Here is a 23,243-nt window from a genome sequence, read left to right as displayed (position 1 = left end):
TATTTTACAGGTTATTTATTTAAACACTTTCACAATTTTACAAAATTCCTAAAAAAGAATTTGCACTTCAGTTTCTCATCTTTGAAACGTGCTACTTTAACATAATTAGGAGCTGGCTACATTTTCACCCATCCCCTCCTATTTCTTCCCTCCCACCTCCCCCCCCAGCACAGGAACTACTTGGTTTTAGGGATTGCATCCCCATGAGCCCAAGACCTGCATTTACACAATAATAATAATACTTAATACTTCTATAGTGCCTCCTTCAGAGCATCTCAAAGCGCTTCCAAACAGTTGTTTAAGCCTCACAACACCCCTGTGAGGTAGGTATGGTATTATCCCCATTTTACAGGACCAAGACATTTTGGGGGGGGGGGGAGAGGGAGAGGTTTGGGGGAGACATGATCACACTTAAGTGTTTACTACAAGGGCAGCTTCTTAACCTGCAGTCTTGAACAAACTAGTGTTAATATTCCAGACATAGTTCAGTTCGTGTTCTTACAATCTGTATGGGCATTATTTGTATGGGCTTGGGGGGGAAGATTAAAGCAAAGTGCTGGGCAGGTTGCTGCTCTGCCACCGGAGGCAAGTAGTTTTGGAATGTTTATACAAATGGCTGGACTGGCTGAACCGTTTGCCACACTTTAAACAGGCATAAGGCTTTTCTCCTGTGTGCACACGGATGTGCTTCTTACAGTCTGTTAAGGTCAAGAAAGTCTTGCAGCAGATTTTACAGGCATATTTGCGAGCACCTTCTACAACCAAGACATTGTGCTCAGATAAGGCCTTCTTACATTTTGAAAGAACATCAGCAGATGCCCTGGTCAACTGTGGTGGACCAGGCTGGGAAGGATGCCCATTTTCGAAAGAGGAACTGGTCCCATTCATTATTAACTGGGAATTAGATGTACTATCTTGCATTTGGGAGCTCCTAACAGAGGTCACAACAGGCATTTTGGGGGCTATGCGACGGTAGCCGGGAAAGTTACTAGCTCCACCTCTTGGAGAGCCCATCATTGCCCTTGATAAAGAGTGTAGTCCCAAGCCAGACCTTGGAAAGTCCATCCCAAACTGTTCTGCTGCCCGGTATCCAGAAGTCTGTACACATGGAAGACCCATTACATCCTGCATAGGTCTAACAAAGTGAGAGTCTGCAGGTTCATTGAATGGATTCTCCACATGAGAGACAGTAGCAGAGGAATGGCCATTAGTAGGCCCAGACTCTGGACTCATTAAATAAGAGGCATCTCCATCCATTCTGCAGTCACTGGTTGTATTTGGAATGTTGTCATCATTTTGATTAGCACCAAAATTGCCACCTCGGCTCTTATTCAGAAAATTTGAGATACTGAAAGTAGACTTGTGTTCCAGGTTATTCGACACCTCCAAAATATGGATGTCACCAACCCTATCAGTACTAGATTGGGGGTCAGAAAAGCTACGATCGCTACTTTCCGGACTCAGTTCTATCTTTTCTGCACTGACTCCTCCTCCTTCCACTTCAACAGACTCACTGCCTTCTGCTTGGGAAGTGACATCACTCACTTCATCTTGAGGCTCTGGGGAACTCAAGGGCTCGGATTTAACCACCACCCTCATATGTTCTTTTTCATTTAGACTGATCTCTGGATTTTCACACTGAAAGTTGTTTTTCTCAGAAGTAGCTTCTTGGTCAAAGCTAGTTTCCACTTGTGTTGCTTGAGATGCCATGGACATTTGCGAAATGTTTCCTCCACTGTTGTCAGACTGACTGGGCACTTGGGCATCTTCTTGGGGACCAAAAGACTGATCAAACATAATGGTGTTATCCTCTTGATTATCAGTCACAACATCAGCTTTAGAATTGTCCACAATCTTCAGTGAATCTGGTGAAAAAAATTCTTCCCGTGAATGAACTACCGACTGCCCGCTCTCTGGGACAACATCTGAAATGATGGACTCGTCTATGGTAGGCCTGATTCGCTGTCTGGCCCGGTCTTCAGAAGACTGTTTCCGTTTGTGGAGACGCCGAATCGGAAAAGTAGTGCGTTGTTCTATGTTACTTCTCATTGATGAGCTCATAGTATTTTGTTGTTCCTCTGCGCTCTGGGTGGAATTTAATGCAGAGCTCACTATACTCAGTCCAAGCTGCTGAAGCATGAAAGATCTTTGCATGCGTGCATTTTGTTCTTGAACTCTATCGCTAGGTGGCGACATTGGCAGCGTCCTTGTAGTAAGGTAGTGTTTACATGCTTTAACAACAGAGTTCAAATGTAAGTGAGAAGCTGCCAGCAAGACATCCATAACATTGCTCTCTCCAAGCATGAGTGTGGAGGTGTACATCATGTCAATCAGAGCAGCAAAGGCCTCAGCTGTTACTACCTCACTGTCCAGCTGGATCATGTTCATGGTCTGGTCTCCCTCTGCCACAGTAAAGAGAGCTCGAAAATGTGTGCTGCATGCTGCCAAAACAGAGCGATGGGCTTTGAAATGCCTGTTCCCCACCACAATGACACAGTCACAAAGTTGACCATGAAGACGCTGGTAGTTTAGCTGTTGAAAGATTTGCTCAAAATGTCCTGGAAAATCCATGATCCTACAAAATAAAATAAAAAAAAAAAAAAAGAGGAAAATGTAAGACAAAAATGGCTGATGTTCTATTTTTATCACAATGAACCAGGGTTTAAAATTTGAATGCAGGTGGCTCAGAGGCAAACTGTCAATAACTGATCTTTTACTTACCACCACCATATTACTATAATACTTATGCTGGCAACTTTGTGAAGGAGCATAGAAAAACTGCAGCTTCTGCTAGATTCATTCTTTTTTCAGGATTTTCTCTAATGTACTTCCCAGCAAAGTATCAAACATACTATAGGCTGAGCTGATAACACAACCTATAGTTAAAGGTGTCGAATATCTTCCACTATAAAGACCCTACTTTCAGTTGCTTATAACTTCAAACTTTAACCCTTCAGGCTGAAATTCCCATGCCTGATCTCTCCCATAGCAAATACTTTCCAGCAAAGTTTAGTCTAAAACAGTTCAGCAGTTTGAGAATGAGGCCTGGTCTACACTAGGAGTTTGTCGAATTTAGCACCATTACATCGGATTAACTCTGCACCCGTCCACACCACGAAGCTATTTAGTTCGACATAGAGGTCTCTTAAATTCGACTTCTGTACTCCTCCCCAACGAGGGGAGTAGCGCTAAATTCGACATGGCCATGTCGAATTAGGCTAGGTGTGGATGGAAATCCACAGTAATAGCACTATCCCACAGTGCACCACTCTGTTGACGCTCTGGACAGCAGTCCGAGCTCGGATGCTCTGACCAGCCACACAGGAAAAGCCCCGGGAAAATTTGAATTCCTTTTCCTGTCTGGCCAGTTTGAATCTCATTTCCTGTTTGGACATCGTGGCGAGCTCAGCAGCACTGGCAACGATGCAGAGCTCTCCAGCAGAGATGGCCGTGCAATCTCAGAATAGAAAGAGGGCCCCAGCATGGACTGATCGGGAAGTCTTGGATCTGATCGCTGTGTGGGGCGATGAGTCCGTGCTTTCCGAGCTGCGATCGAAAAGACGGAATGCAAAGATCTACGAGAAGATCTCTAAAGCCATGGCAGAGAGAGGATACAGCCGGGATGCAACGCAGTGCCGCGTGAAAATCAAGGAGCTGAGACAAGGCTACCAGAAGACCAAAGAGGCAAACGGACGCTCCGGATCCCAGCCCCAGACATCCCGTTTCTACGAGGCACTGCATTCCATCCTAGGTGCGGCCGCCACCACTACCCCACCACTGACCGTGGACTCCGAGGATGGGATATTGTCGACGGCTGGTTCCTCGGACATGTTAGCGGACGGGGAAGATGAGGAAGGAGATGAGGAGGACGAGGCAGTCGACAGCGCTTACAACGCTGATTTCCCCGACAGCCAGGATCTCTTCATCACCCTTACAGAGATCCCCTACCAACCGTCCCCAGGCGTTAACCCGGACACAGAATCAGGGGAAGGATCAGTCAGTAAGTGTTTTAAACATGTAAACATTTATTTTTAACAGAACAGGAATATTAACAATATTAACAATGGGTTTTTCATGATTACTTTGCCCTAGGCGCTTAACGTTTCAGTCCTTGGCAGTGCAACTACTGGGGAAAAAAATCTAACAATGTCCGGTTTAGCATGATTGTTTTGCCCTAGGCGCTCTACTGTTTAGTCCCTGCCAGTGCAGCTACAGTAAAATCCGGTCTATATGTCCGGGGATAGAGCAGAAATCCTCCTAGGACATCTCCACGAAGCTCTCCTGGAGGTAATTGGAAAGCCTTTGCATCAGGTTCCTGGGGAGAGCGGCCTTATTGGGTCCTCCGTGGTAGGAAACGTTTCCGCACCAGGAGACAATCAAGTACTCGGGTATCATTGCCTTGCAGAGCATGGCGGCATACGGCCCTGGTCTTTGCAGGCTTTCCCGAAGCATCCGTTCTTTCTCCGTCTCTGAAATCCTCATCAGAGTGATGTCGCTCATGGTGACCTGCTTTGAATTAGGTAGGGGAATGTTAGTATTGGGACTGCTTGCCTGTTCCTTTACAGAACTGTAACCGGCGGTTTACAGCCACGCGGTGGAGGCGGGAGAGGAGCAGCATACAGGGATCTTTCCCTGGGACAGCCGCGAGGGGGTGGGACAGGGGCAGAGTTCATGCTTGCCGGATTGCTGGCAGCAGGGACTGGCATTGCTTTGAACGTGAAAGGAGGCCAGTGCAATTATTGAAGTTTTAAGCAGCCACAAGTCTACGGCTTACCATGTCAGCCTGTTACCCAAATTCCGCTGTCCTGCCCCGCTTGTCTGATCTGCACTGCAAGACCCCAGGCACTGAATGCGAAGGCCAAAAATTCGACCTTGTCCTGAGTGCGCATGTGATAGGTGCTGTGCATGGTCTTGTTCACAGAGAAAGACTATGTTCTTTGTTCACCCCAAAATGTATCTTTCTGAGGAATTCACTCCCTTTTTCCCCATCCCACAGCTGCGACTGTCTCCCGAACTACCCTGGCATCACACTCCCAGAGGCTAGCGCAGATTAGGCGTAGGAAGAAGAGGACACGGGAGGACATGTTCTCGGAACTTATGGGCTGCTCCCGAGCCCAGGCAGCCCAGCAGACCCAGTGGAGGGAGAACTTGTCCCAAATCCACCGATCACACATGGAACGGGAGGAGAGGTGGCGGCAGGAAGACCAGCAGGCGACTCAAACGCTGCTTGGACTAATGAGGGAGCAAACGGACATGCTCCGGCGCCTTGTGGATGTTCTGCAGGACCGGAGGCAGGAGGACAGAGCCCCGCTGCAGTCTCTCTCTAACCGCCCTCCCCCGCCACAAAGTCCCATACCCCCCTCACCCAAAGTCCCAAGAAGGAGGGGCGGCAGAGTCCGTGAAAACTCTCACTCCACCCCTGCAGACTGCTCAAGTACCAGAAGGCTCTCATTCCCCAAAATTTGATAAGTCCTTTCCTTCCCGCCTCACCCAAGCCCCCGTCCCAGTTTCATCCCTCAGTTTCATGTGTAGTTGCTAATAAAAAATACATTTCTGTTAATTACTGTTTCCATCATGTTCTTTTAGAGGAGAGTCTGTTTGAAGGGGGGGGAAGGGGGTTGGTAATTGGACAGGACAGTCACCTTTACCAGGGTACAGACGCGGGGGCAGGTTCAGCAGCAGGGCACACACACATTGCATTCACTAGTTACCCTGGTCAGTCTGGGAGGTGGTTTTCATGTTCGGGGGGGGGGGGGGGGCTATGTGACTTTGTGGCGGGGGAGGGCGGTTAGAGATCTTATGCAGCGGTCCTTATCCTGGATCACAGAGCCACGCAGCAGGGGATCTGTAACCGTCCTCCCCCTGCCACAAAGTCACATAGCCCCCACACACAGAGTCCCGAACAGGAGGGGTGGCAGGCTTCGTTGAAACAACCAGTCCACCAGTGCGGAGCCTGTCATTCCTGGAGTTTAGAAGCGTCCTTTGCATCACTACACTACACCCGCTCCCCACCACAGTCTGCGTCCCAGGTTCAACACTTTCCCGCGAAAACAGTAATAAAGAAAACGGTGTTCATTAACAAATTTCAAGTGATTTTATTTTTAAACGTGTGTTGGAAGGGGGGGAACGGGGTGAACGGGGTATGTAACTGGAGAGATTAGTGAACATTTACTGGGTAAAGAAACGGGGGCAGGTTCAGCTTCTCTGTAAACAAACTTAATAGTCACAGGTTACCCTGCTCACTCAGGAACCTAGCTTTCAAAGCCTCCCGGATGCACAGCGCGTCCCGCTGGGCTCTTCTAATCGCCCGGCTGTCTGGCTGGGCGTAATCAGCAGCCAGGCTATTTGCCTCAACCTCCCACCCTGCCATAAAGGTCTCCCCCTTGCTCTCACACAGATTGTGGAGCACACAGCAAGCTGCAATAACAATGGGGATATTGGTTTCGCTGAGATCAGAGCGAGTCAGTAAGGTTCTCCATCTCCCCTTGAGACGTCCAAAAGCACACTCCACCACCATTCTGCACTTGCTCAGCCGGTAGTTGAAGAGTTCTTTTTCAGTGTCCAGGGCGCCTGTATAGGGCTTCATGAGCCAGGGCATTAGCGGGTAGGCTGGGTCCCCGAGGATGACTATAGGCATCTCCACATCCCCAAGAGTTATTTTGTGGTCCGGGAAGTAAATACCTTCCTGCAGCCGTCTAAACAGACCAGAGTTCCTGAAAACACGAGCGTCATGAACCTTGCCCGGCCATCCGACGTTGATGTTTGTAAAACGTCCCCTATGGTCCACCAGTGCTTGCAGCACCATTGAAAAGTAGCCCTTTCGGTTAATGTACTGGCTGGCCTGGTGGTCCGGTCCCAGGATAGGGATGTGAGTTCCATCTATAGCCCCACCACAGTTTGGGAATCCCATCGCGGCGAAGCCATCTATGATGACCTCCACGTTTCCCAGGGTCACTACCTTTGAGAGCAGTAGCTCAACGATTGCGTTGGCTACTTGCATCACAACAACCCCCACGGTAGATTTGCCCACGCCAAAGTGGTTCGCGACTGACTGGTAGTTGTCCGGCGTTGCAAGCTTCCAGAGGGCTATGGCCACTCGCTTCCGGACACTCAGGGCTGCTCGCATCCGGGTGTCCTTGCGCTTCAGGGCAGGGGACAGCAACTCAAAGTTCCAGGAAAGTCCCCTTCCGCATGCGAAAGTTTCGCAGCCATTGGGATTCATCCCAGACCTGCAGCACTATGCGGTCCCACCAGTCCGTGCTTGTTTCCCGGGCCCAGAATCGCCGTTCCACAACATCAACATGACCCATTGCCACCATGATGTCCTCAGCGCGGGGTCCCGTGCTTTGTGACAGGTCTGTGCCACTCTCAGACTTCAGGTCCTCACCGCGCTGCCGTAGCCTCCTCGCCTGATTTCTCAGCATCTGCCTCTGGGAAAGGTGGATGATAAGGTGCGAGGTGTTGATAACGGCCATAACTGCAGCGATGGTCGCAGCGGGCTCCATGCTCGCAGTGCTGTGGTGTCCGCGCTGTCACTGACCAGAAAAGTGCGCGAACTGATTTCCCGCCGGCGCTTTCAGGGAGGGAGGGCGGGAGTGACGGTTGGATGACGACAGTTACCCAAAACCACCCTCACACATTTTTTTCCCCAGAAGGCATTGGGGGATCGACCCAGAATTCCAATGGGCAGCGGGGACTGTGGGAACTGTGGGATAGCTGCCCACAGTGCACCGCTTCCAATGTCGACGCTTCGCCCCGTTAGTGTGGGCTCACAAAGTCGAATTACTGTCCTTAGTGTGGACACACACGTTTGACTTTGTAATATCGATTCCACATATTCAATTTAAGTAAAATCGAACTACTCTCGTAGTGTAGACATACCCTGAGATTAGGAGAAAATATGTTGTTTCCTCGTACTAAAAAAACAAAAACAAATTATTGCAACCATTTCCCTGAAAATCTCTAGCACCTCCATACTTTGAAGAAAGGCCTTGGCTACACTGGCGCTGTACAGCGCTGCAACTTGTTGCGCTCAGGGGTGTGAAAACGCCCCCCCCCCCCCGAGCGCAGCGAGTGCAGCTCTGTAAAGCACCAGTGTAATCAGCGCCTGCAGCGCTACACGCTCCCTCACAGCGCTGCAAGCTACTCCCCTCGGCAGCGCTGTGAATCCCCAAGTGTAGCCAAGGCCAAAGGGTGTGAAGTTTGACCGGGGGTGGGAGGGCGAGGAGGTTAGAGATGTGCTTTTTGCAGTCCCAGTAAAAATTCACCCAAGCATGGCCATGCTCTACAAAATCTCCGTCAGCACATGGTCAATACAGACTTGTTCAGAGAATTTAACTGCCACACTCTTAAGATTTCATCTTCACTGAGCATGCTCCAGCCCATGTCTTTCCTTGAAATTGCTCCTCCCAGCAGCCAAGAGAACTGAGAGCAGGAAGCCTGTCTTGCCTGTGTTCTCAATGGCCCCTATGCTGGCACCCAGGTAGCACGAAGGAAGAAGTTGCCTACCAAAAATGCAGAGGGGTGAGGAATAAGGAGGGGTGTTGCACAAATCAGAAGGCAGAAAGGTGGCAGGGGTGTGTGGTGGGGGCAAGAGCCAAGTGGATTGGATAGAAGAGAGGGAGGGGTAGAGAGGAGAAGGGGGGATAGACAGAAGGATCTATAACCACTAGATAACACTCCCCCACAAAAACCTGGATTTAACCCAGGAGTTTTCAGTCTCTGCATTCCTCTGCTATCAGCAAAGATAACAGCATACTACCACTCCCGGTTACTCCATTAGCTCAAGTGGTAGAGGACTGTGCTGTGGATATAAAGGTCCAAACCCTATTACTGACCTAATTTGAGGGTCAGCGTATGTGTGTATTTAATTTGTATTATGTGGAACCAAATTTAAAAAAAATTGGAAGTCACATAAGATCCACCTTAGAAAAATGTAAAGGTTGCAGTCAAGCACTCAAAAAATTAGGAAATGCTCAAATCAAGGTTGCACAATTCAGCTCCTTTGTGTGTTTATGCATTATGAGAGTTTTTAATTACATGATCACACACTACACTTTTACCACAGGACCCCATCTCATTCAGTGCACAGATTGGACGGACAGTGCTCTGGGAATGAATCAGGGTTGCATAGTGAATTAGGCTGTTGCCTGTAGGGCACATGCTTCATTTGTTGCAGAAGTTGGAAGGTACTCAGTGAATGTGGCAGGGGACTGTAGGAAGAGAAAGGATATTCTAATGGTTAAGGATGCTAAAAGCCACTCTAGAGAACTGAATTCTATCCCTGCCTCTGCCACAGAGTTCCTGTGTGATGCTGGACAAGTCATGTAAGTCAAAATATTCACAGCTGTCTTCTAATTGTGGGTTCCTCATTTTCTGAATGCCCAAACCAAAACTCCTGCCACCAGATTTGCTAAGCATTCACAACTGCAACTATAGTCAAGTGGAGCTGTGCTCTGAACATATAAAGTGTAATAAAAAATGCTGAGTACTCTGAAAGCCCTAGGGTTTCAAGCTGGGCACCCAAAAATAATAGACACTTGACAATTTTGGCCTTTACCTCATAGGGGTATTATGAAGACATTAATGTTTCTGAAGTTCACAGATGTTATGGAGAGCACCACAGAAATGCACATGAGGAAATTGATAATTTTGTATTAAGTGCAGGGTTTGTTAAATGAAGACTAGGACCACACATTAATAGATTATAACCTCCTGCATAACTCAGGCCATAAGGCTTCCCTAAATTAATTCCTGTTTGAATGAGAGCATCTTTTAGGAAGAACACCCAATCTTGATTTTAAAATTGCCAACGATGGAGAATCCACCACAACCCTTGGTAAGCTATTCTAGCGGTCAGTTACCCTTACTGTTAAAAATGTGTTCCTTTATTCTAACCTAAGCTTGTTTAGCTCCCACTTCCAGTCACTGGATCTTGTTATATTATGTCTGTTAGACTGAAGAGCCCTTTACCATCAAATTTCTGCTCCCCATGTAGGGTACTTATAAACCGTGTTTAAGTCACCCTTTAACCTTCTCTTAGAAACACAAAATAAATTGAGCTCCTTGAATATTTCACTTTAATCTAAGGCATAATTTTCCATCTTTTAATCATTCTTTTGGTTCTTCCCTGCACCCTCTCCAATTTATTAACATCCTTCTTGAACTGTAGACATCAGAACTGGACACAGTATTCCAGTAGCAGTTGCACCAGAGCCAAATACAGAGGTAACAAAACCCTCCTTACTCCTACTTGATACTCTCCTGTTTATACACCTCTACCCTGATAGAACGCGACCTGACAGAACACGAATTCGGATATAACGCGGTAAAGCAGCGGGGAGTCCCGGGCCCTTTAAAGCGCCACCCGAACCCCGCTGCTTTACCGCGTTATATCTGAATTTGTGTGGAGCCGCAGGCCCTTTAAATCACCGCCCGAGCCCGGCTGCCAGAGCTCCCCGGTGGTGATTTAAAGGGACCAGGGCTCCCCACAGCAGCTGGAGCACCGGGCCCTTTAAATTCCAGCCGGGGCTCTGGAATTCCCCCAACTCACATGAGCCTCTAGCTAGCAAGTGTCCAATAAATTTTTCATCTGTGCTGTATGTCTAGTGACATACCGGAGCCAGAAGTGGACAGTATGCACTCTGCTTCCTCCAGTGAAAAAGGAAAAACAAATGGTAGTAAGATCCAGGAGAAAAACATTTAGCAAACCTTAAGAGCAAGGTCCTATCTTCTCTGTAAATACTTTTTCCACTGATCTTTCTGGTCCTGCTAGCTCAGGACCCAAACTGTGTTGCATGCTTAGCAACATGAGCACTGTTCAACAAGAAGTGTGGGTAAGGTTTGGGATTTTACGTTTCCGTTACTACAATTGAAAAGTTAAACAATATCTCAGTGTGTTATAGACTGACCCTTGCCTTAGAAAGTGGGAAAATTGCCTATCTGTACCTTTCTGATTAAGAAGATAACAGGAGGTTTTTTTTAAAGAAACAGACCAATAGTAATATTGCAGCATATTATAGGACAGAGATTACCAGACCCTATAGAAACAGCTAAGACAGGACTGGCAAATCACAGAAACATATATCTTGGGAAAGGAGTCAAAATTAAGAGACAGCCTCCTAATTTAAAGAGTTAATGTTTACATTGGCTTACATTTCCATGCATTTATTTCAAAATGTCATGTAAGACTCAAACCACGTATTTGAATATTCTCATATGCATCTAGAGAGTCATGCACTAAGTGCATTATGCGTGTACAGAATTCCAGATTCATGCATTCTGATATAAATGAGACAAAGCAATTTATTTTGATATAGGCAATAAATATCAGGTATGAACTTTACTGACTTCACTTCTAAACCGAAGATGGGTAAAAGGAATTTGACCTCATTAGACAAGCCTGAAGTTAAAAAAACAAAAAACAAAGCTAGTCTGAAAGATTCCCAATGGATGAATACTTGTTTCAGGGCCAAATTAAAAAAACCCACATAAAAACATTACTTTTTCCATTTTAATATATCTATGCTTGTTTTTTAGAGGAATGACTCATGTCAACTTAAAAGGATAGCTTCTTCCAAAAGCTGAAAACTTACAAATAGGTTTTAATCACAGTCTATTTCTTTTACTGCTGTGTCCAAAGCCAGTGTGAGAATTAAAAAGACATTCAAAGTTATTACACCAACTATCCTTTTGGACATATCCGATCATAACTGAAAGTACTGGTCCAAACAAAGATTACAAACTGAACCTATAGTCGTCCCCTCCCCTCCCCCCCAAATTTGACATCTGTTAAAGAATGCATTTATAGTGTGATGGACTATGTTTTTGCGGAGGCCATGTCTACATTAGCAAGCTTACAGTGGCACAGCTGTACCGATGGAGCTGTGCCACTGTAAGTTTGCTCGTGTAGCTGCTCTATGCCGATTGGAGAGAGCTTCCCCCATCGACATAATAAAACCACCACCTAAACAAGCAGCGGTAGCTATGTTGGAGGGAGAGAGACTCCCACTGACACAGCGCTGTGCACACGAGCGCTTATGCCCACAAAATTTATGTCCCTCGGGGTGTGTTTTTTTCACACCCCTGAGCGACACACGTTTTGCCGACATAAGGGGTAGTGTAGACATGGCCCTAGTGTCAACTGTCTCAGATATGCCATAGTTAAACTGAATATCAAAGGGAGCTTGGTACACAAGTAATAACACTCTAAGTCATGACCAGTATTACAATTGGGTTGCTTCTTGCTTGCCAGCCAACAGCTGGCAGTTTACTACTTGGACTCACTCCCTCCCCACCTCCCTAAACCTTCAATATTTAAAATATATTTGATGTGTCAGACACCAAATCGGTAAGGATCCCTAGCACACAATTCATATATGAAAAGATGCCCAAATTATATTAAAGAACTCAAGCATCAAGGTTGTATTTCACCACATTAGAATGTATTTGTATTGTGTTCAACTGTTGTGCCAAACTTACCAAAACCCATAGAAAACTTCTTTGGAGGCCGTAATAGACACTTAATCCAGGTACTTAAATAGTAAAAGCGTCATTCATGTAAAAATCAAAAATGCTTTTTTCTCCTTTTCGTCCCTCAACAGTTGGATTTTATTTAATAAGCCATGGAGAAAAATCTTAAAGAAGTTGACATTTTCAGTGAATTTTAACTCTTTAAACAAAGAGTTAAACAGGTCATTAGTTCTAAAGTTATATTCTGGTTAAACACACAAAAAAGCTTAATTTAGTGACAGCTAAGATTGCGTCTGGACATACCCCGTCCATCCAAACACCTTAAAAGCATGGAAATAAGGTAAGGGAATCATCTCCTGTATTCTCTGTCACCTTCACACTGCCAAGAACACTGTCAGAAACTCCATCAGGTTTTCACTTCCACCTCCAACAGATAAGGAGAAGCAATATGTACCCAAACAATCAAACTGACAACCTTATTACTAAATGAAGTTTGTGGGACTTTCCTAGGGTGTTGTGGTTTGAGTTTTTTTTAAATACAGGGTTGGTAGTTGGTGTAGCTCAGTGGTTAACTCCCCAGTATCAGGGAGGGTGAGCTGCAGTTGCTTGGCAATCAGAGGGATAAGCTGCACTGCCAACGCTGCTCCTGCCACCTTGACCCTGCAGAAAAGGCTCAGGAGAGCTTTTGTCCCTAATATTTTATCACCATTTAAAAGTTACTGCAAGTACGGACTCCAAACGCAATCTACTGTAATTAACAGCTGTGGAAGTAGAGCAGGAACTGACAGGGATTTGAAGGGGATTTCAATGCAAACAATCTCTTCTGTGAGCAAGAGTCAGGCTAGCTGTAACCCTAATAACGCGAGTCTTGTAGAAGCGAGGATTGTGTGAGGCGAGTGGGAAAGAACTGTGTGAGAAGTTGTTGCGACCTTGTGTTAGATAAGTATGGAATGTAGACTATAGTCTAAATAGAGGTGAGAAAAATAAGATATCAGGATGACCTATGTATAAACAAAATGCAACTGTTGCTCATCATTGTATGTAACAAAAGGTATAAATGTTGGCTCTAATTGTTTATCTTTTGAGAGACCTGTTTAGCTTCTCCCTCCACGCAATTGCTAGAGATAATAAAGTATCTGATTTCCTGCACCCAACCTTAGAGCGAGAACTCTGTTTTTCTCCGACACAGCAATGCATAGTTTATCAGTCAAAGGGAAGCTCTGTGAAGGAGTAAGCACAGTGGTTCCCAAAGTGGGGTTCGCGAACCCCTGGGGGTTCGCAGAACGTTTCAGGGGGTTCGAAAGAAAAATTTCATTAATGGCGGCCAGAGGACTCTGCTGGGACCCAGTTGCAGGGCAGACAGCCCGAGTCCCAGGGAGAGCGGGGCTGGGTAGTTTGAGCCGGCAGCCCGAGCCCAAGCCCTCCCTTGTCAGCGGGGGAGCCGGCAGCCCGAGCCCTCCCCTGTCAGCCAAGGAGCCGGCAGCCCAAGCCTCGTGGAGAGCGGGCAGTTTGAGCCGGCAGCCCGAGCCCCTCCCCTGTCAGCGGGGGGGCCGGCAGCCCGACCCTTGGGGAGAGCAGGCAGTTTGAGTCAGCAGCCCTAGCCCTCCCCTGTCAGCGGGGGAGCCGACAGCCCCAGCCCCAGGGAGAGCGGGGCCGGGCAGTTGGGGCAGGCAGCCCGAGTCCCGGCGGTCAGTGGGGGAGCCGGCAGCCCGAACCACAGCGCTCCGCGCAGGGCTGGCAGCCTGAGCCCCAGGGAGAGCGGGGCCGGGCAATTGGGGCCAGCAGCCCGAGCCCTGCCCCCATCAGCAGGGGAGCCGGCAGCCTGAACCCCAGCGCTCTGCGCGGGGCTGGCAGCCCGAGCCCCAGGGAGAGGGGGGCCGGGCAGTAGGGGCTGGCAGCCCGAGCCCCGCCCCCGTCAGTGGGGGAGCCGGCAGCCCGAACCCCAGCCCGAGCTCCAGGAATTTGCCAAATCTCATCTAAAGCCAGAACCACAGCCCTCCTTGTTACCACCAGCCACAACCTCACCCTAAACTAGAGGTGGGTGAAAAATACCAAGCGAACCCCACTTTGGGAACCACTGTGCTTACTCCTTCACAGAGCTTCCCTTTGACTGATAAACTATGCATTGCTGTGTCGGAGAAAAACAGAGTTCTCGCTCTAAGGTTGGGTGCAGGAAATCAGATACTTTATTATCTCTAGCAATTGCGTGGAGGGAGAAGCTAAACAGGTATTCAAAAGAACAGTTTTGAATTTTTTTCACATTTTTCAAAATTCCCCAAGAAAAATTTACAAAAAACTGAAACGGAAAAATGGTCCATTTTCAAAAACTGTTTTCATGAAACATTTTCTGATTTTTGAAAACCAAAAATGAATTTATTTTTATTCGAAACCTTTTTTTTTTTTTAAAACAAAAGCCAAAAAAACATTTTACGAAACATTTTTGGTTTCTGCTTTTTCTATGTTCGTTAAAAAAAGTTTCAATTAAAAATATTTTTCAGAGGTTCATAGATTCCGGGCCCGGCAGTTGGGGCATCCATCACACTGAGGAAATTTAAACTTAAATCCCTGAAAATATTCATTTTTAGGAGGGGGTTCACGAGATTTCACAATTTAGTGAAAGGGGTTCGCGGGCTGTTAAAGTTTGGGAACCACTGAGTAAGCATCATCACTTGCTTCCTGAAATACAATACAGCCTCTCATACACTTCTGGAGGTTTGACACAACCAAAAGCAACTGTAGCAGCAGTGTGTGTGCGAGCCTGCACTCTGGCAGCAGGTCTACATAGTGTGTTCCTCTTTTTTCTAGGTCCCTTGCCCTGCCCCGTGAAGAGTATCTCTCAGCTTTCAAACCTGCAATATGTGACACTTGAAAGCAAAGCATGACAAATGATTGAAATGTGAAACACTTGTATTTTGGCCCATCATACCAAAGTTTACAGATTCTAATGGTTTAAGGGGAAAAAATTAAAAGGTGTTTTTTCACTAAGAAAATTAAATTATCTTTAAAAGATTTTCTCAATGCATCCATAACATCACCGATTGGGTCATCAATTTGAACCCTAGCACTGCAAATGCCTAGCCAAGACCTTTACCACCTAGGCTTACAGGTGTAATTGCTATCCTGTAGGGGAACACTCACTAGAAGGGGACTTGACACACACTTTCCCAGTGGGTTTGCTAAATAGTGGTAGAAAATTGGAGACCGGGGTCCTAGATTCTATCCCTCACTTCAAGGCGGCAATGTGGTATACTCAGAGATAGGATAAGAAAAAACACAAAGAACAATCAATTTGAAAGGCATCATGGCTGAGTGGATAAGATTTGGGTTATGATACTAGAGACCTGGGTTCTACATTACAGCAGCTACAGCTGCTGTAGCATAGACATTTTCTATGTTGCCAGGAGTTGTTCCATTGAGAGGCAGTAATAGGTCAATAGAAGAATTCTTCCATCTACCTAGCTATGTCTGTAGTGGGGGTTAGGTCAACTTAACTACTTCACCCAGGATGTGAAATTTTTTACAGCTCTGAGCAATTTAGCTAGGTCAGTCTAAGTTCTAAATGTAGACCTGGCCTTAGTGCATCTGAAATGACCTTTTTTAACATCTACTTGTTAAAGGGAAAGTGTGGGGGTAGGGTACAGGTGACAACTTATACTTGACTGACTTGTAGGGTTGGGGTCATGGCCTTGGTTGATAATAAAGGTAGTGAAGGGCACAGAACTATACACTGTGTGAGATCTGAACTCATGTTCTCTGGTTCTCAGGTCAGGGAACAGTATAGTGGCACTCTCTCTCTTCCTCTAATTGCTACAGAACAATCTGGGGATGGCAGAAACATTATGTCGTATTAAGTTCTATACAGGCAATTCACTTTCAAAAGTGCTCAATATGTTCATTTTATGTTGGCATATATAAAAACTGACACTCGTGAAAATTATGTAAGAAGAATAGAAACAAATACCTACTCTGCAGATGTGGGGTAACGCGTGATGCAAAAATCAGATCCAAGGAGTTTATACACTTGTCTAAAGGGATAAAAAAGTGGGATGCCACATTCAAAAGCGATCATTCTGGGACATATTAACAGCAGTGTCATATATAAGACACAGGAGGTAATTGTTCAGCTCTACTTGTCACTGGTGAGGCCTCAGCTGGAGTAGTGTGTCCAGTTCTGGGCATCACTTTTTAAGGAAAGAGAAGAACAAACTGCAAAGAGTCAAGATCAGAGCAAAAAAATAATTAGATGTTTGGAAAAAATGTCCAATTCTTTCAGTCTTTCCTCATATGACATGCTTAGTCTAGAAAAGAGAGTTTTTAAATATGAAAAAGGTTGTTTTAAAGAGGACAGTGATCAATTGTTCTCCAAGTCCATCAAGGGTAGGACAAGAAGTAATCAGCTTAGTTTTGCAGCAAGGGATATTTAGATAGAAAGTTTTTCCTAATAACAAAACTATAAAGGATAGTTAAGCACTGGAACAAGTTACGTCGGGAGGTTGTGGAATTCCCATCAATGGAGGTTTTTAAAAACAGGTTAGACAAATGGCTCTCAGGGACAGTCTAGATATATTTAACCCTGCTTCGGGGGCGGGGAGAGGACTAGGTGGCCTTTTTCTATATTTCTACAGAAATATACATGTCTACATTTCTATTATTATTGTCTTATTATTCCATTTGTATCTGCCTGACCGGCACCAAACCACCACGAAAACTTCAGATACTATGTCAGTTTTAATTTCTCTGTTTTGTCAGTTTTACAGTATTTCTGAAAAATAAAGCTTTAACACTCCAGTAAAAATGAAACTTTTCTTATGGCCTTGCTACCGCTGCACCATAACATGACACTTGTATTCCCAATCTCCATCTTGATCTGCAAAAGCTGAACGGATCCATAGGATGGCTTCTCTGCCACCTACCTCTCAAATGGAGGCCCCAACTTCAAAAAGAAAATTCAGTTTCTAGCTTTCCCATTTAAAAGCAATCCTCTCTGTCCATGAATCAAACCTCAAATACCATATGGAGCCAAAGAGAGCTGCATTTAAGTATCCCAGGAGAAAGAGCAGCCACAGATACCTGAGCATGATACCATCTTGCCCAACAGGGCATTAAACTTCTAAATCTAACACATTAACCTCACTTTACCATTTACTAGAAATTCAAGAACCCTAATGACTTCTCTCAACCCTTGCTAATTTAGAATCAGCCTGGAAACAAGGTGTAAGTTTTTAACAGTGAGAGTAATTAACCAATGGATAATTTACCAAGGGTCGTGGTGGATTCTCAATCACTGACACTGACTGGATGTTTTTTCTAAAAGATCTGCCCTAGGAAATATTTTGGGGAAGTTCTATGGCCTGTGTTAAACAGGAAGTCAGAATAGATGATCATAGTGGTTCCTGCTGGCCATGGAGTCTACAAATCTCTGCATGCTGTTTTTTAATTCTAGTCATCTAACCAATGATGATTTAGTTTAACTCAGAATGGAGAAATACATTTTTACCAGAAAAATTTAAAGCAGGCCAAAGTGACAAATATTATTTGTGCCTTCTCCACTGTAGATGATACATGGGCTGAATCAATTTCCTTCATGATTTTAACTTCCAAAGCAGATTATTTTATCTATAAATTAGGCATGTCTCCAGCAAATCAATACTGCATTTTAACTGAGATTTGACATATTCCCCTGCTTCTGGCCTCCCCAAACCTATTCATATTAAAATTATTTCAAGAATATATCTTCTCATGGCAGTGTAATTTGAACCACTATTAACGGAAAGTCTGTGTTGTACAATCTTTCATACAAATCCATAATATGATTCCAGACATTTTAGCATGTACTAATTAATAAAAATATTTTTGGCTGAAGTAACAACCATAATTTTGTAATTCTTAACTCTTCCAAAAACATCAGCCACAAGTTTGTTTTTTAAAAGAGAAGTTTATTTATCATATGTTCAAATAATGTAGCTATGTCTAAACTAATTACTTTTAGTTATGGGAAATAACGAACTGTTACAATCACTGACTAATTTAAACAGTGACACAACAAAGTTAAAAGAAAAAAGTAGCAACTAACAGGCTGCCTATGCTCCCTTTGCTTTGTTACATATTTCAATTTTATATCAAAGTGTAACAGTAGCCAGATGGTTACTAGTTTGACCTTTGCCAAATTTGTCTTTGATAGTACTGTTGTGTAAAAAAACGTAGATCCTAAACATATAAATAAAAGAACATAAGAATGGCCATACTGGATCAGACCAAAGGTCCATCTAGCCAGTATCCCGTCTTCTGACAGTGGCCAATGCCAGGTGCCCCAGAGGGAATGAACAGAACAGGGAATCACAAAATGCAGTTGCCAAATGACCTCCATACCGTCTACAGACAAATATCTTTTTGTACTTTGGCAGTTTGTTTTGCAAGACATTACACCATTTGTTGTACCTTCCATTACACTTGCTAGAACGCATTCAATGTTATAAATGCAAGCCAACAGAGGTTCTAAAACAGTCACCTACAATTATTTTTATTCTCTGAAAATTCCAAATAATCAAACCAGGAGTGGGGGAGGTGTGCGGGGGAAACAAGGGGAGAGGAATAGCTGTTATAAGTGTTTGGGTACACTAGAAAGGTAACCTGGAGTCGAACTAAAGAACTAAGCTACGCCAAAACTTGTTTCACACCTACTTGAACAGCAAGTCACTCATAGTTGTACAGGTTTAGAATGATTTCACAGTTTTTATCGTTCACTATCCAAGAAGTTAAAAAAAAAAATCTGCAAAGGGTTCTTTTTTGAAAACTCTGCTTCACATACTTGGTCACATGATTTTGTAACACGTGATTTGCTTAGAATCACACATTTTTTAAAAAGTGTTTCATAGAGTCTTGCAGCAGAGATCAAATGCCAACTTCATTTCACTAGATTCTGTAGTATGTCAAATGCTGTTTTGGAAGACCTCGTTCCCCCGGGCTTAGAAGTCTCAGTGGCATGAATGATGTCTTGAAAGTGAAAGATTTGTGTGAGCTGACAAATTTTTGAATCTGCCAAGAGAAAATCTATATGGCAACATAAAGGCGGCTACAAGTATAAAAAAAAGCTCCCGGTTGGTTTTCTGCAAATTACACATTAACCGGTAGCTGTGTTTTTAATACAGCACACACCACATTTTTATCATTTACTTAAGTATTCTTATGCAACCACAATTGGTTCAGTAGCACTAACCAAGGACTAGGGGTAGCCACCACAGTGAAGTCAGCAAGACTTTGCTCACTTCAGAATGACCAGACCTGGCCCTATAATTATTTTTCAATGTGTCTACTACAACCTGCAGGTTGTAACACCTGTTACAAAGTTGCACAAATGTGAGCACTCGGGTAGAATTTCCAGCACAAATGGTTAGAGACTGCAGGTGTGACTACCAACCCACTCCCCATATGAATTCCACCCATGTACACAAGACAGATCCTCAGACCAGGTGGTTTTCACTACAGACATCCCCCCCAATCCACACACTTGCTCAGGGGTACCCAACCTGGGGGAATGTCACTACAGCTCTCCCCACCCCCAGACTTGGAAAATTTGGGGACTCAATTTTTCCCAACAGGGGAACCTGCATGGAGTGGGGAGGGAGACAGGGTCTGGAGATCATGGGAGCCTGAAGGGAAGGCTCAGGATGGACAGATGAGGGAAGGCTGCAGTGGGGGGCTTACATGCACATCTGTCACTGCAGGGGAGCCGGGGCAAGGAGATGAGGGGGGCTGGGGTATGTCTGTCCCCGCAGGAGGATGTGTAGATGAGGGAAGGCTGCAGTGAGGGGCTACATGCAGATCTGTCACTGCAGGGGAGCCGGGGCAGGGAGATGAGGGCAGCTGGGGGGGTTGGGGTATGTCTGTCCCCGCAGGAGGATGTGTAGATGAGGGAAGGCTGCAGTGGGGGGGCTACATGCAGATCTGTCACTACCGGGGAGCCGGGGCAGGGAGATGAGGGCAGCTGGGGGGTTGGGGTATGTCTGTCCCCGCAGGAGGATGTGTAGATGAGGGAAGGATGCAGTAGCGGGGCTACATGCAGATCTGTCACTACCGGGGAGCCGGGGCAGGGCGATGAGGGCAGCTGGGGGGTTGGGGTATGTCTGTTCCCGCAGGAGGATGTGTAGATGAGGGAAGGCTGCAATGGGGGGCTACATGCAGATCTGTCACTGCAGGGGAGCCGGGGCAGGGAGATGAGGGCAGCTGGGGGGGCTGGGGTATGTCTGTCCCCGCAGGAGGATGTGTAGATGAGGGAAGGCTGCAGTGGGGGTCTACATGCAGATCTGTCACTACAGGGGAGCCGGGGGCAGAGAACGAGGGCAGCCTGCGGGGGTGGGGTGGGCAGATGAGGGCAGCCTGCGGGGGTAGGGGCGGGTTGGGGTCTGTCCCTGCAGGGGGGGGTGGATGAGCGGAGGCTGCAGTGGGGGCCTACGGGCAAGGCTGTCCCTGCGGGGAGGAGGCGTGTATGGGGGGCCTGGTGCCAGCCCGAGCCCTGGCCAGAGGGCCCCCCCGCCGCCCTGTCACTCACCAGCCGGCCGAGGCCCCGCCCCTCCCGCTCAGACTGTCTAGTGTCGGTGACACTAATCTTGCCGTCTCCCAGGCCCCGGCGCATGCGCAGGACCCCGGTCCCCTCCTCACTCCCCAACCCCCCCTCCCCGCTCATCGGCGAGACAAGCGCTGACAAGAGAACAAACCACCCCAAACACAGCGCGCGCCCGCCCCGTCTCCCGCGCGCCCCCGGCGCAGCCTCTCCCGCCCGCCACACCGGGCCTGCCTCACCTGCGCCGTGCAGTCCCCTCCCCTCCCGCGGCTCTGCGTCTCCGGGCGGGGGGGGCCCGTCGTTCTCGGCCCCGGCGGGTTCCTCTCCAGCTCGCTCCGGTCTCCTCCCCCCTCCACTCCGGACACTGCAACCGCCTCGCCGGCAGCAGGAAGTGACGCCATCGTATGGCGGCTAATCAGCGGGGTGGGCGGGGACGAGAAGAAAAAAGGCTCCCCAGCCTCCCGGGATGCGAAACTCCTAGCCAATCATAGGGCTCCATTCGCTGCCCTTGGCGCCCCGAGGCGTAGCCTCAGCCAATCAGCCACCAGTTTGCTGATACCACCACGGTGCTCCAGGGGCTTTATCAATAAACTGCTCGCTGATTGGACATGCCCTCCATAAACCAATCAGAATGTGATTTCAATCAAGGCTGAGGCTCAGGAGCGCCCCCTTCCCTGTCAAGCAGAACTGCAGCCTCCCAAGAGCTTCAGCGCCCTCCCACTTTAGGGCTCCCCCCCCCCTCCTTCCCCCATGTTCATTGGCCTGATCCCACCCTGAGCTGGGCCCCTATGCACCCTCCACCCTGCAGGACCAGTCAGTGCCCCACATCAGAGCCCAGAGCCTGTTAAAGTAGGATGGAAACTGTGCACACCCTCATCTACGGCATAGGTACCTGGGCGTGGAAAGCAATGCTCCAGGGCGTTTCCAGCAGGCTATAACAGCAGAACTGTTGCCAATCCCAGATGTTCAAAAATCATGAGTCAGGCTCCAAAAAAATCATGAAGCTGTATTAGAAATCATGAGAGTCTTTTAAAAAATTAACATTGGGTTATTTTCCTTTGCATTCTGGTTTTTGAGCCTTTAGGGTGCACTTAGGTCATGTTCCCAAGCTGTTCCCTGCACTTGTGAAGGCCACAAACTTACTTTTTAATAAAAATGAAAGCTGAGATTTTCACATCATTCTGTGCCTGCAAGAGCTGGGGCTTGAACTGAAACATCAAATATTGTGAGATGCATGATAAAAATCACAAGAGTTGGCAACACTTCACTAAATAAGTAAAAACCTATCCATAAATGATTGTTAAAGTCTTCCAGAAGCATAATTCAACCCATTCTAAAAACAGGAGAAAATTCTCAGGCCTGACTGTAACTACCAACTGTACTGATTGGGACAAACCGCAAGAGAAAAATAAGCACAGATTTAAATTTTTTATTAAAGATAATGTTAAAATTATCTAATACACATGTTAAGAAAACAGTTTTTATACAGCTAAGTATAATGCTTAAGTTATATAAAAGTATGAAGTTTGGTTTAAAAGTCATAACATATAAAACATAAAAACATACTGTATATAATCTGCACTATCCCAAATTAAGGTTAATAAATTTAACAATACCATTAAAATATTAGCATCCAAATATTTGAGTGCATCACTCACAAAAAGTTATACTAAGAGTAGCTTGTGGAAAGCAAATATAGCAATGAGTGTAGATTGTCCCAGAACCAGGCATTCCTCCAGCGCCAATAATGGCTCCAGAGAATAACAAGGATGAGCTTCTCTTCCCTCATTAATATACAGAAAATAATACAACATCTAGAGCCATCTTAACTAAAGCAGTTTACAAATGCATTAGACCAAAGTTTAAATCAAACATGCATCAGACACTGGAAAGAACAGATACAAAAATACTAATAAGCCAGACCCCTAGAAATCCCTGCACAGAACTAACACAAAAAATCGCCTTAATTCACAGCCATTAAGACACAGACCCACTGTCGGCAATGAACCAGTTTGCTACTGTAGACAGGTCCTTACAAAATCACATGCCACGTCGGATGCCAATTTGTAACAGCACTCTCCTCTCCTTCCTCCATTTGGGTCTTCAGCTGGGTCCGAATCTCAAACTTCAGCACTAAAGCAATGAGCTTTTATCACTTGAACTAAAAAAAGTAATAATTCCATTGGCTGGTAGCAGCAGACTCTATCCTCTT

General features: G+C 46.1%; 1 protein-coding gene across 1 annotated transcript; it reads right to left on the bottom strand.

Annotated features, from left to right (window-relative positions):
- Nucleotides 1-543: 543 nt before the first annotated feature.
- On the bottom strand, nt 544-21,295 carry ZBTB5 (zinc finger and BTB domain containing 5). The gene is made up of 2 exons (XM_065406955.1): nt 21,271-21,295; nt 544-2,575 (listed from the first exon to the last, which is right to left on the bottom strand). Exon 2 carries the CDS (start codon nt 2,569-2,571, stop codon nt 544-546), a length of 2,028 nt encoding a protein of 675 aa, XP_065263027.1. The 5' UTR covers nt 2,572-2,575; nt 21,271-21,295.
- Between the last annotated feature and the right edge of the window lie 1,948 nt (nt 21,296-23,243).

This window comes from Emys orbicularis, chromosome 6 (genome assembly GCF_028017835.1).
Source record: "Emys orbicularis isolate rEmyOrb1 chromosome 6, rEmyOrb1.hap1, whole genome shotgun sequence".
Classification (NCBI taxonomy): Eukaryota; Metazoa; Chordata; order Testudines; family Emydidae; genus Emys; species Emys orbicularis.
Note: the sequence above shows the minus strand (reverse complement) of the source record. Positions and strands in the feature narration are given on the sequence as shown.

What these genes read in the sequence shown, in the direction of transcription:
- ZBTB5 (XM_065406955.1), bottom strand. Translation starts at nt 2,571, where the DNA reads ATGGATTTTCCAGGACATTTTGAGCAAATCTTTCAACAGCTAAACTAC.